Here is a 13649-nt window from a genome sequence, read left to right on the forward strand (position 1 = left end):
CTATCTCATTTTTAAAACAATCTGAATGAAATGCACAGTAGAAAATATGAAGAAATCAATAATGGATTGGAACCTATGGCTGGTGACTGGAAAGAGCTCAATCAGGAGGATCTTCCCAATCTTTCAACTCTCCCAGCAGTTTCACATTCACTTCCAAGGCTTATTTTTATTTTATTTATTTTGGTAGTTTTATATTCCGTCCTTTCCCATGACGGGCTCAGGGTGGATTACAGACATAATAAAAACAATTAAAATCCAACAATAAAATAGTAATAACAATCAAAATAACTACAACTAGTTAAAATATAATGTAGGTGGTGCAGGCACATTTTGCAGATTAAAACACAGATATCAGCCCGAATATAATAATCCAAATGGTAAGTCATGTGGGGGGACAGATGGATGGTATAAACAGTAAGGTAAGGACGCCTGCTTTCCTCAACCAAAGCCTGGCGGAATAGCTCTGTCTTGCAGGACCTATTGTCAGAACTTGGATGAACTTCAGACGAGTCCGATACTTGTTACAAGTTAGGATCTTTATTGAAGAACTACAGTACTAGAGCAACGAAATAACAGCAATGCCAATTCCTGGCAGTTGGTTACATTTTATGCCAGCAGCAAAGCACAATAAAACAATCATTCACACGGTCTCAGACAAGATTTGTTTCTTCCCAGCCTTCGTTATCAGAGGAGAGGGTGCTCCCCTGTTGTGAAGGCCAAACGGCCTGTCTTCAAAGGGCACCTGGGGATGTTAAGCAGAGACTATCTGCCGCCTGCCCTACTGCCCTAAATATTTGGCATAGCTCAGGGGCCAGGGTTAATGGCTGTGGTCAAGCACTCTATGTTAGTATTAAGTTACAGCATGGAGTCAGTTTGGTCAAGCCAAGGAAAGCAAAGTTACAAGTTCTGACACCTATGGAATGGTAGTGAATCCAGTAGGGCTCAGATCTCCATGTGGAGTTGATTCCACCAGGTCGGGGCCAAGAGCAAAAAAACCCTGGCCCTGGTTGAGGAAAGCTGGACGTCCTTTGGGCCAGGGATGGCCCAAAGATGTTGATTAGCAGATCGCAGTATTCTTCAAGGCTCATAGGGGGAGATGTGGTTCCGCAGGTAAGTCAGTCCCAGGCCACACAAGGCTTTAAATGCCAGTATTAGAATCTTGAAGCGGATCCAGTACTCGATTGGTAACCAGTGCAATTTTCATAGCATCGGCTGACTGCTTGCCCGTAAAAGTAATCCAGTTAACAGCCATGCTGCCGCATTTTACACCAGTTGAAGTTTCCGGATCAGCCCCAAGGTCAAGCCTGCATAGAACGAGTTACAGTAATCCAGCCTGAAAGTGACCATTACATGGATCACTGTAGCTAAGTCCTGGGGAGTCAGATAGGGCACCATCTATTTGACCTGCCAAAGATAGTAGAAGGCAGATCGCGCAACTACTGTGGCCTGAGCCTTCATAAAAAGGGTTGCCTAAGGATCACAGGAACCTTGTAAACAAAATGCTTCATAGCACAGGTTGATGGAGTGAGGAGGAGACAGGTAAAATTATCTCCCATCCCTCAGCTTGAGAAGCAAGCTTTTGAACTAATCTTACTCCAACAACAGAAGAATGGGGGATCAGTTTGTCAGATTCCCTCTTTTCACTATAGTTGGTATTACGTAAAAGGGTCTCTCCTATCCTTAGCAGAGAGTTTCTTGGGTGTACTATAGGGGGACAGAATGAGGGTGTAGAATGCAGATTCAGATCTGTATTAGAGCATGCACAGAGTGCCAACTGATTTCAATTATGTAGCCTGTCTTAACACTCAGGAATCAGTGTTACTTGAATGGCCAAAAGTATATTGCAAAGCGTTTTACAGTACTGACAGAAAATATAAACATCCCTCACTAAAGGTCATATTCCTTCACTGAAAAGTAAGCAGTTTTCCTACCACCAGGAAAAAGCCTCCTGGCTTGGAGGTCACAACAACCCCACATAGTAGAGATTTTGTTTATTAACACATGCTCAGGAACCGAGCCAAAAATCTAAAAAGAACCTGAACCCTTGGCTTAGATGACCACCATAACCATAGAGTTCTGTTCAGATGCCAGTGGGAGGCATTGAAATACAGAACAAAGGGGCTTCAAAGGAATTACCTCATCCTGGGTGATCTCCTATCTCCCAGAATAGAGACAAGTGTTCTTTGAACCAATGAAATGTAATAAAAGACTAAAAGCGAGAACTTTGTGACCAATCAACTAGACCTGCTTTGTTATCAAATTGTATAAATATGTTATATTTTGTGAAGAAAACCTGAGGAAAAACTAAGGGATAATTGCTGGTACAGAGAGATAAGAAGTTGTTTTTCCTCCTTGCCTATCAATACGCAATGGTAGAATCTCTGGATCACCTCACTTAGACCTCTGGCTGTTGAGTCCCTTAAATTGGGCTGGGGACTCAACTCTTAGCACTGATGGTTTGTACAACAAGGAGAAGATGGAGAAGATCCTTTGCCACAAGCTTCTTCAGTTTGCACATCCACAGGATCCGACCAATAAAATTCAAACAAATATATATATATAATATAATTTAAAAGGTGATAAAGTAATTACCTTTAAAAATGTACTTTCAATTGCTTCAATTACTTTCTCTTTAAATTCCTGGAGCTGACTGAGTGTTTGTTTACTTTGTTGATACTGTTTCCCACAAAATTCATCCAAAGTATATGTGTGATTTGTGTCTATCTAAGAAAACAAACGAAAAATACTACAGATAAGAAAAAATCCTGAAAATTTCAGAAATTTTGGAATCCTTTTGAAACACTGTGTTCGCCTAAGCAGTCATGTAGCACCAAAGCAATGAGAACTTGGTTTGGATAGCCCAGTACTCACCTTCCCAAAGACCTGTGTCCTGAGGTGAAGAGGGATAAAAAGCCCAAGGCCAGGGAGTCCACACCATCATGTTCTAAACAAACAGTCAATGGCTGGAGCCAATTTCTGCCATTTTTTAAAATTTTGTTGCTTTGCCTTTACATATCTTAAAGTGTAATCTCCCTTGAGTGTCTTGACTTTGAATGGTATATAATGAAAATATCCCCATTTGAAAGACTCCAAACTTGATACAAAAGAAACTTATATGATACTAACATGTTTCCTCTGTATTTTCTCTATTTGCAGCTTTCTGTTCAATTGTATGCCTTTCTAACAAAAAAAAGCTATATAATGGTCTAGTACACTTAACCACACAACATTAAGAGTATGACAATACATATATTTATTAAAAATATTTATATACTGCACTTAAATTTGGTATTCAAGGCAGCTTACAATGATACAATGTAACAAATATATAATATATATAATAAATAGCAGCAACGGAAATAGCGGCAACAGCATTTCAAAACCCCCCACAATAATTAAAAGGAGAGAACATTAAAATCATAAAAATAATTTAAAAGCTTATCTGCTAGGAGCATTAAAAATAGGTATCAAAAAGACTACAAAGCTACTACCAAAGGGCACAGGAGAACTGTAATCATAACATGAAGTACCATAATATTTGCTTAGCCAGGGCCTGGACTGGGTTTGATATGATCAGGTACTGCCTGTCATTGGCTGCTTTGTGTGGGGTAGGAGCAGGGCCGTGGTGAATGTCTGTGCCACTTTTCATCCATCCAATGTTGTCTGGGCCTCAGAGGCATGGAGCTGGGGGCAGGGGAGGGAGATGTTTCCTCTCCCCACTGTTACTGCTACACTGCAGGTTTAATTGGTGTAGCATTTTGGCATCAATGGTGCAGGTTAAACCACTAGGTGCCTTAGCAAACTGATTATTTTCCCACACCCCTGGGAACATTCCTTTCAACAGCAGTAATGTTATAATAAAAGTTCAACAATAGTAAACTTTACAGTTGAAGACTGAGATTTTTTTCCCTATCCCTTTCAATACACCCCTCGCCTCACCTTTATCAAATGAATAGCTTTGACTTCACGAGATTTATAAGTCTTGGTGCTAACTGCATCATTGCACAGTCCGTGGATATAAAGCAAGCAGCTTTGAAATGTCTCATCAGCAAAAAACAACTGTTTGTATATCGCTGTTCTGGAAACAAAAACAGTACTTTTTGTACAATGTGTACAATGAACAGAAGTCTTCGCACTAATTCATATTGAAACACAATTCCACTAATTTACCTCATGTATCACATCTCAAGAACATGATACTATCTTTAATCGTGACTTGGACTTGAAACACACAACCTGAATTCTTTGCTTATTTCCTCTGCAATGAGATAGCTTCTTAATAACTCTAAATTTGTTTTTAAACTATATGGATTAAAAAGCACATTCTAAAGGTTCCACATGGAGAGTTGCTGAGGATGCCCCTGAGTGAATACAAGTTTTTGTTGCACATGTCTGAATAACTTTTACAGTTTGCCACACAACATGATACATCCAAAGTACTCTACTCCTATACCTAAGAAGAATTCTTCAAGAAGGGAACCTAAACTGTATGAGGTCTAACCCACTGAGCTGCTCTTAACATTTGTTTTTAGAGGATTGTTTTTTTCCTCATGCAGAGGTGGCAGATATAAATTTAAAATGTAATATGGCAGAAAAATAGGTGCGACTAAACATGATTATTTTTGTTAACTATTAAACTTCACAAAACTGAAGACAATACAATTGTGCTTCCTAAAATATCTCCTTCTACTATCACCAGATTCAAGACTAGGCTTTTTAAAGAACTCCATTGGTTTAAATTGAATCATGGCTGACCAGATTTTATGGTGTACTTCTCATTCTGTGGAGGAGGAGGATTTATGCCAACTCTCAGAGAGGATTACAATCTCCTTCCCTTCCTCTCCCCACAACAGACACCCGGTGAGGTAGGTGGGGCTGAGAGAGCTCTGAGAGAACTGCTCTTGAGAGAACAGCTCTGAGAAAACTGTGACTGACCCAAGGTTACCCAGCTGGCTGTATGTGGAAGAGTGGGGGATCAGATTCAGTTAGCCAGATTAGAGTCTGAAGTTCTTAACCGCTACACCAAACTGGCTCTCAAACTGGAATGGGACAAGATTCCTGGAGAAGCATAACTGATAATCTGGATACTTGATAGTTTCCTTTTATGACCTAATTCTGCTCATGAAATAGGGCTTTTCTCTCCTCCTTTCTTCTACACTACATATTAACTCTAGGTTTAGAGCTAGCTGAGAAAGACATATGATATAACATGCAGGGCTGAGGCTGGAGAGGGGAATCAGTGGAAAATAGGAACTGCCCCTCCCCAGTGCAAATCAAAGTTCTTTTTGCTCACAAAAGTAGCCTGTTAAATTCGCAACCATAACTTTTACCAATGCACTCACTTGCTCTTCAATATTTTTGATCTCTTAACATTGGTTTTCCATTGAATGAAATATTTCTTCTGTCTGAAAAAAATTTTGTCCCACAAAATTAGAAAGAGACATGGAAGATTATGCAATAATTAATTATTCAACTATAATTTTCCACAAACAACAAGAATTAAGATATGTTACAGCTAATAAGTAAAAACATTCTGACATTATAATAACAATCCTGCCTCTAGCACTACTGTTTTTGTTGGGCTTGACCCCAGGCAGTACCACCAGGCACTCATTTCTCAAATCACAGCAGTCACTGTATCAAATCAAGAAATAATCTGTATTTGTCTTGAAGAAGTATACTGACAAATGGATAGTAGTATACTGACAAATGGGAACACAGGCTGTGGCACATCAAATGCAAGACTGCAATCAGGCAGGCAAAAAGGGACTACGAAGAGCATATTGCAAAAAACATAAAGACCAACAATAAAAATTTCTTCAAATATATTAGAAGCAGGAAACCAGCCAGGGAGGCAGTGGGGCGCTTGGATGACCAAGGGGTAAAAGGATTACTGAAGGAGGATAGGGAAATGGCTGAGAAGCCGAATACATTTTTTGCCTCCGTCTTCACTGTGGAAGATGAGAAGTATTTGCCTACTCCAGAACCACTTATTTTGGAAGGGGTGTTGAAAGACCTGAATCAGACTGAGGTGACAAGAGAGGAGGTCCTACAACAAATAGACGATATAAAAACTAATAAGTCACCAGGTCCAGATGGCATACATCCAAGAGTTCTGGCATACATCCAAGAGTTCTGAAAGAACTCAAAGTTGAACTTATGGATCTTCTGACAAACATATGTAATCTTTCATTGAAATCTACTTCCATTCCTGAGGACTGGAAGGTAGCAAATGTCACCCCCATCTTTAAAAAGGGTTCCAGAGGAGATCCGGGAAATTACAGGCTAGTCAGTCTGACTTCAATACCAGGAAAGTTGGTGGAAACCATTATAAAAGAGAATTAGTAGGCACATTGATGAACAAAAGTTATTGAGGAAGACTCAGCATGGGTTCTGTAAGGGAAGATCTTGTCTCACTAACCTGTTCTTTGAGGGGGTGAAGAAACATGTAAACAAAGGGGGACCCAATAGATGTTGTTTATCTAGACTTCCAGTGGTCGCCCTGAACGACGCTCTGCTCTAGTTGCCCACGAACTTCTCAGGTTGAATACTGACATAGCAGCTCAGCTCTCAGTGAGGTCCGTTTTCCTGAGGAAGGTAGTCTTCAAGAAAAACAGGTTACTCACCTGTAATTGATGATCTTCGAGTGGTCATCTGTGCAGTCACACACATGGGTTTTCCCGTCAGGACGAACCCTACCTCGGAGATTTTAAAAGCTAGCCTAGGCGTTATTTTTGGCGCGCACTCCCTTTCGCTCTGGGGAGCAGGCATCCACTGCGCATGCCTGGAGCGAGAGGGAGGCGCCCCACCCACTCAGTTTCTTTCCCCGCCGCTGACATAGTAGGTGAGCGGTTGTATAGGACCAGTAGCCAGCAGCGGGGACGGCTGGGCGGGCGTGTGTGACTGCACAGATGACCACTCGAAGATCATCAATTACAGGTGAGTAACCTGTTTATCTTCTTCGTGGTCTCTGTGCAGTCCCACACATGGGTGACTGATAAGCTGACCTGCAAGGTGGTGGGTGCTGGCACTAGAGTTGGAGAAAGGAAAAATGCAAAGGTTAGTGCAACACAGTCAGCACATAACAGGCTACAAGGCAAGCAATTACTCACCAAGCCGAGACCGACTCCTTAGTCAAAGATGGAGCGGAGCACTGCCTGTCCGAAGGATGCATCCCGCCTAGCACAAACGTCCAAAGCGTAGTGCGTGGCGAAGGTCGAAGGGGAAGACCAAGCGGCAGCGGCGCAAATGTCCTCCATGGATACACCCCTGGCAAGGGCAGATGACGTTGACAAAGCTCTTGTGGAATGAGCTCGTATGGCAGATGGGACTGGTTGCTTTGCGAGTCTGTAGCACAGCTCTATAGCAGCAACCAACCATTTTGACAGTCTCTGTGTAGATATCTTTTTTCCTTTATTAAGGCGGCCGTAGGCCACAAAAAGTCTGGAGTCCGTACGGAACGATGCTGTTCTATCTATATAGTAAGCGAGTGCTCTTCTAACATCTAGACAGTGTAGAGCTTCTTGCCCCTTGTCCGTCGGACGTTGGAAAAAGGCAGGTAAGGTTGTGATTCTGTGTAAATGAAATGCGGAAACTACCTTGGGTAAGAAGGCAGGGTCTGGCCGCAACACCACCCTATCGTGGTGAAAAATGGTGTAAGGCGAGTCTGCTCTGAATGCGCAAATATCACTTGCTCTCTTAGCAGAGGTGAGTGCGACTAATAGAGCCGTTTTCCATGAGAGAAGGTGAAGCGGTATTGTAGCCATAGGTTCGAAAGGCGGTTTTACTAGTTGGCTTAGCACTAGCGATAAACTCCAGCTAGGATACATTTGCCGCAATGGTGGGTGCAAATGTAGGATTCCTTTTAAGAAGGATTTCGCTGCAGGGTGTGAAAAGACAGTCCGACCCTGTACATGCGGGTGAAAAGCTGAGATTGCTGCAAGGTGCACCTTTAAGGATGAGTACGTGAGGCCCTTTTCTGACAAATGCAGTGTATATGCCAAGATTTGAGGTATGGAAGCCGAGAAAGGTCTGAAATTATGCTTGGTAGCGTAGATGGAAAATCTTTTCCATTTCATGGAGTATGACTTTCTCGTTGACGGTTTCCTCGCATTTAAGAGAACGTGTCTTACTCCTTCAGGAAAGTCTGAGAACATATCCTCCAAGCCGTTAGGCGAAGCCTGTTCGGGTCGTGATGGAGAACCCTGCCGTTCTGCTGGGACAGGAGGTTCTGTGCCAGAGGGAAGTGATGGTAAGTATTTTTCGACAGAAAGAGGAGGGTTGTGAACCATGGCTGGCGTGGCCACCATGGCGTCACTAGAATGCAATCTGTGTTGTCCAGTTGAATTTTCTGTATGCACCGTGTTATCAGCGGGAAAGGAGGGAAGAGGAAGTGCAGTGGACCGGTCCATGTCTGTATGAAGGCATCCCCTGCAGACTGTTGTGAGGGCGGACCTCTCATAAAAAAGATAGCACACTGTGCATTGTCTGGTGCAGCAAACGCATCTATTGAGGGGGTTCCGAATTTCCAGAATACTGGCAGAAGGTACGACCTGTGGAGTGACCACTCGTGGTCGTTGATGAGATATCTGCTCAGCCTGTCCGCTTGAACATTCTGTACGCCAGGAAGATGTACCGCAGTGAGATGGATCTGGTGAACAATACTCCAGTGCCAAAGGTGCATTGCTCTTTTGCAAAGGCGGGTGGATGCAGTTCCTCCTTGCCTGTTTATATAAAAGACCGTCGCCACATTGTCTGAGGCGATTTGTACATGTCGGCCTTGAAGAGATGGAAGAAACGATTTTAAAGCTCTGTGAACAGCTAGAAGCTCTAAACAATTGATGTGGAGCGACTGTTCGTACGGTGTCCATTGCCCCTGGACAGTGAGTATGTCGAGATGGGCTCCCCAGCCCCACCTCGAGGCGTCCGTTGTAACTACTGCTGATGGGCTTGGCCGTAAAAATGGCATTCCTGCAAGCAGGTGAGCTCGTACTGTCCACCATTCGAGTGAGGGGAGGATGTGGTTTGGAACAGTGAGGACTGTTCCTTGAGATTGGCGTTGGGGTCGAAATGCACGGACGAACCAGATTTGTAGGGTTCTCATGCGTAGTCTTGCGTGTGTTAGAACTGCTGTCGTGGCTGCCATGAGTCCTAACATGCGCTGAATGTTGAAGGCCGTTTGTTTGGGTTGTTGTATTATTTGTGCAGCCAGCGTCTGAATGGAAGATATCCTGTCCACAGGAAGATACGCCTTGTGGTCCGTGGTGCACAAGCGAGCCCCTATAAAATGGATGTCTTGAGTCGGGGTAAGGTGTGACTTTTGTTGATTGACCTGGAGGCCCAGTTCTGCTAGGAGCGCAAGTGTCATTGAAATGTCTTTCATCAACTGTGCCCTTGAAGCTCCCACGAGGAGCCAATCGTCTATGTATGGGTAGGTTGCAATTCCGCGTTGTCTGAGGTGTGCTGCAATTACCGCCATACATTTCGTGAATGTCCGTGGTGCCGTGGAGAGTCCGAAGGGCAGGGCTCGGAACTGGTAGTGGTTGCTGCCGACGGCGAAACGCAGAAACTTTCTGTGGCATTGGTGTATTGTCAGGTGGAAGTATGCGTCCTGTAAATCTACCAGTGCCATCCAAGAGTTTTTGGGAATTAAGGGCAGAATCGATTGTAAGGTGATCATTCTGAATTTTCTGTGACGGATAAATTTGTTTAGGGCTCTTAGATCCAGAATCGGGCGCTGTCCCCCATCCCTTTTCGGGACTAGAAAGTACCGGGAATAAAATCCTGTCCGATGGCATTGGCCTGGGACAGGCTCTATAGCCGCTTTGGCTGTTAAGGTGTCTATTTCTTCCTGAAGAGAAGGGGATGGGGGAGTGGAAACAAAATGATGTTTTGTTGGTGGTGCTTGAAACTCTATGGAGTAACCTCTCAAAATGATGTTCAAAACCCATTTGTCCGTGGTTATTTGTCGCCAATTGTCGTGAAATGGAAGAAGTCTGGAAACGTGTTGAATTGGTAGAGGTAGAAAGTCAAAGAGACTGCTTTGACGAAGACGCAGCCTTTTTAGGTGGTTGTGGTCTCTGCTGTCTCTGGTTAAAGGATTGCTTTGGAGGAGGAGCCTTACGTTTCCAGTATTCAGATTGTCGAGGAGATCTGGAACGTTTGAAGGGCGCTGGTTTTCATGGCCTGGGTTTATAGCTCTGCTGTTGTTGTTGTTGTTGCGCTACTCCGAGCCTCTTTGCTCGTTTGCGGCTGTCGTCCACGGTGGACAGTATATCGTCCGTTGTGGCATTAAAGAGACCTTGGCCATCGAAGGGAAGGTCTTCGATTTTGAATTTAAGATCAGGTTGCAACGAAGAGGATCGAAGCCAAGCGTGTCGTCTTAGGGCAATTGAGGCAGCCATCGCCTTTGAAGTGCACCCCACAGAGTGACGGATGGTATTTATCTGCTGTTTTGAAATCCTGTTGAGCTCCTGAAGCAGCTTGCAGGCTTGTTTCTGGGAGGGTTCTGGTAGGGCAGAGACGAGTGTATTCAGTTGTGAGGAGATATTGTGGGAATACACGGCGAAGTATGCTAAGTAATTGTTAATTTTGGCATTTGCCGTAGATATTGAATACATTTTTCTTCCTAGGGTGTCTAATTTCCTGCCTTCCTTCTCAGGAGGTACTGGGTGACGGGTCTGTTTAGATTTAGAGGAAGAATGAACTATCAGGGAGTTCGGTGCTGGATGGCTAAATAAAAACTTCGAATCCGGTGCTTGGATCCTGTAAAGGGATTCAATTCGTTTTGAAGTTGGGGGAATGGAGGCTGGGTTGTCCCAAGCTTCTTTGATGGCTTCTAGGTGTACCGGTAACATAGGCAGAAAGGAACCAGCAGGTAAATCTGAGTGCACCAAGTCGTACACCATGTCTGTTACCTTGGGTGCATCTGAGGTAAGGGTAACGTTAAGCGCAGAGGCCATATTGGCAATCAAGTCCAGGTATGTCTTTGCCCCTTCGGAAGGTGACAAATCCGCTGGTTTGGCGATATCCGAGGCGGGAGATCCAGGGGACATCGACTGTATCGAGTCCGATGATTGAGCGTCGGATTCGGCATCAGAGTCAGGCTCGGGTTCAGGCGGGTCCGGTCTGGTTGGAGTCGTGCTTTTAGGTCTCGTTGGAGTCGTGCCCTTAAGCTTAGAAGTCGAAGTGGAAGGAGTCGGAGATGGCTGTTTTGTTAGTTGCTTACTCCGTTGGACAGGAGTCGCTTCTTTGGATTGGTTCCTGTGGCAATCGGTACGGTACCGAGAGCGGTGGTAGCCGCAACATGCATGGGAATCCATAGAAGGAGACCTCGAAGCATAATGGCGTCGTCTCGGGGACATGGATGGAGACCGAGATCTCGGGTTGTAGCGATAGCGGTCCCTCCCTCTACTAGGGGATCTGTCCGGGAAACGCGTATGATGGTACCGATGTCTCTCGATGCTGGGAGATCTGGCTGGGAACCGATGTGTATCAAAGTACCTGTAAGCGTCATGTTTGTATTTGATGGGATTCGACATCTCGCGGAACGATCTAGGGTTGATATGCTGTCGAGTCCACTGCAGCGGGTCTCGGATCGGCTCCAGCGAGGGGTCTGGTATGGATCCTTGCAGAGAAGGGGATCGGGACGGAATCGGAATAACTTCTTCCGTCTGCTGGTGCGGTGACTCCGTAAGCGGGGTGGCCACTTCCTGGGTATCGGATCCGGGTGTGGAGGTCTCACATTGCCTGTCAGGCTCGTTCTGTTGTTCCGAAGATTTTCTCGAGTCCCTCGGGATTTTCGGGTCCTTCGGATCGGTCGGTTTTCGCGGGACCTTCGGGTCGGATGGTTTTCTCGAATCCTTCGGGGCCTTCGGGTCGGAGTGCTTGCGTTTCTTAGTGTGCTTCCCACTTTTCGGTTTAGTCGCCGCGGCCGTTTGTTCTGACGTTCTCGCGCCGTCGCCGGCTTTCGCGGCATCGCCGGACTTATGCTTGCTGGGAACAATGGCCACTGAAGCTGCCGACCGTGCGCCGTCCCCTTGGGGAGTCAGTAGGGGGGGGCGACTTACTTACTGAAGAAGATTGCGACATTTCAGGGTGAAGCACAGACTCCATCAGGTGGCTTCTTAGTCTAGCGGCTCTGTTTTTGCGCGCCTGTTTGCCGAATTGAAGGCAATGCGCACAGGCGTCTACTTTATGGGTTTCTCCCAAACAAAATAGGCAAAGCGAATGCCCGTCCGATGTAGGGATTTTCGCCCTACAACGCGAACACCTTTTAAAGGTTATTTTACTGTCTCTTCCTTCCATACGCCCGGGGGGGGGGTAGGGGAAGGGAGGTCTGAGGTAAAAGCGGGGAAGATATTTATACTCTTTTTTTTTTTTTTAGAGAAGATAGGAATATAAGAAAAAGAGCGAAGGAAGTGAAATAAAGAGGAGACTTGAAGAAACGGAGGCTAGATATTTGAGGTAAAAGCGGAGCGCAGCGAGGTAAGACTATCCCGGGCGGCGGTTGGAAAGAAACTGAGTGGGTGGGGCGCCTCCCTCTCGCTCCAGGCATGCGCAGTGGATGCATGCTCCCCAGAGCGAAAGGGAGTGCGCGCCAAAAATAACGCCTAGGCTAGCTTTTAAAATCTCCGAGGTAGGGTTCGTCCTGACGGGAAAACCCATGTGTGGGACTGCACAGAGACCACGAAGAAGATCACAGTGCTGGCTATACCCTCTACTGGTCGGGTAAGTCAAAGGCTGAGAGCCGCCTTTCTGGCGTTGGCTTCATGGTCAGGAACTCCATTGCCTCTAAACTTGAAAACCTGCCAACAGGTCACTCAGATCGCATCATGTCTATGCGCCTCCCACTTCAAAACAAGCAAAATGCAACACTCTTCAGTGTGTATGCCCCAACCCTTCAAGCAGATCCTGCAGAAAAGAAAAAGTTCTATGCTGATCTACGTAACCTCGTACGGAAGACCCCTACAGAGGACAAGGTGATCTTGGTGACTTCAATGCCAGAGTAGGTAAAGACTCGGAAGCCTGGAAAGGAGTACTTGGCAAACACGGCATTGGCAACTGCAAAGATAACGGGCGCCTCCTGCTAGAATTCTGCACGGAGCATCAGCTCACCATTACCAAAACTATCTTCCAGCAGAAGAACAGTCTGAAGACAACCTGGATGCACCCACGGTCCAAGCATTGGCACCTTATTGACTACATTCTGGTGCACTAGAGAGACCTTCGAGATGTCTTACACACTCGAGTAATGCCCAGTGCAGAATGTCATACGGATCATCGTCTTGTACGCTGCAATCTCCGTCTTCACTTTAAATCTACACCCAGGAGAGGCGGTATCCCCCGGAGGAAGTTTCAGGTTGGCAGCCTTCAGTCAGCCGAAGTTAAAGCTGCCTTCCAGGCAAAACTCCAGACAAGAATTGAGGACCCCAGTCGCCTCACAGATCCTTCTCCAGAAGCACTCTGGAAACACCTAAAAACTACCATCCTGTTGACCTCTGAAGAAGTCCTCGGGTTCTCCACAAGGAAGAACAAGGACTGGTTTGATGAGAACAATCAAGAAATCCAAGAGTTACTGGCGAAAAAGAGATCTGCCTACCAAGCACATCTTGCTCAGCCCTCCTCTCCTGGGAAAAAAGCAACCTTTC

General features: G+C 45.4%; 1 protein-coding gene across 1 annotated transcript in view; it reads right to left on the reverse strand.

Annotated features, from left to right (window-relative positions):
• The window catches only part of LOC132576480 (dynein axonemal heavy chain 14-like), a 193873-nt gene that overhangs the window by 142601 nt on the left and 37623 nt on the right, over positions 1 to 13649 (reverse strand). Inside the window, exons 5-7 of the mRNA XM_060245693.1 lie at positions 5343 to 5405; positions 3940 to 4078; positions 2593 to 2724 (exon numbers count right to left, since the gene is read on the reverse strand). Coding sequence (XP_060101676.1) covers positions 2593 to 2724; positions 3940 to 4078; positions 5343 to 5405 — 334 coding nt within the window. The remainder of the gene's footprint in view (positions 1 to 2592; positions 2725 to 3939; positions 4079 to 5342; positions 5406 to 13649) is intronic.

The sequence above is a fragment of the Heteronotia binoei genome, chromosome 1 (assembly GCF_032191835.1).
Source record: "Heteronotia binoei isolate CCM8104 ecotype False Entrance Well chromosome 1, APGP_CSIRO_Hbin_v1, whole genome shotgun sequence".
NCBI lineage: Eukaryota > Metazoa > Chordata > Lepidosauria > Squamata > Gekkonidae > Heteronotia > Heteronotia binoei.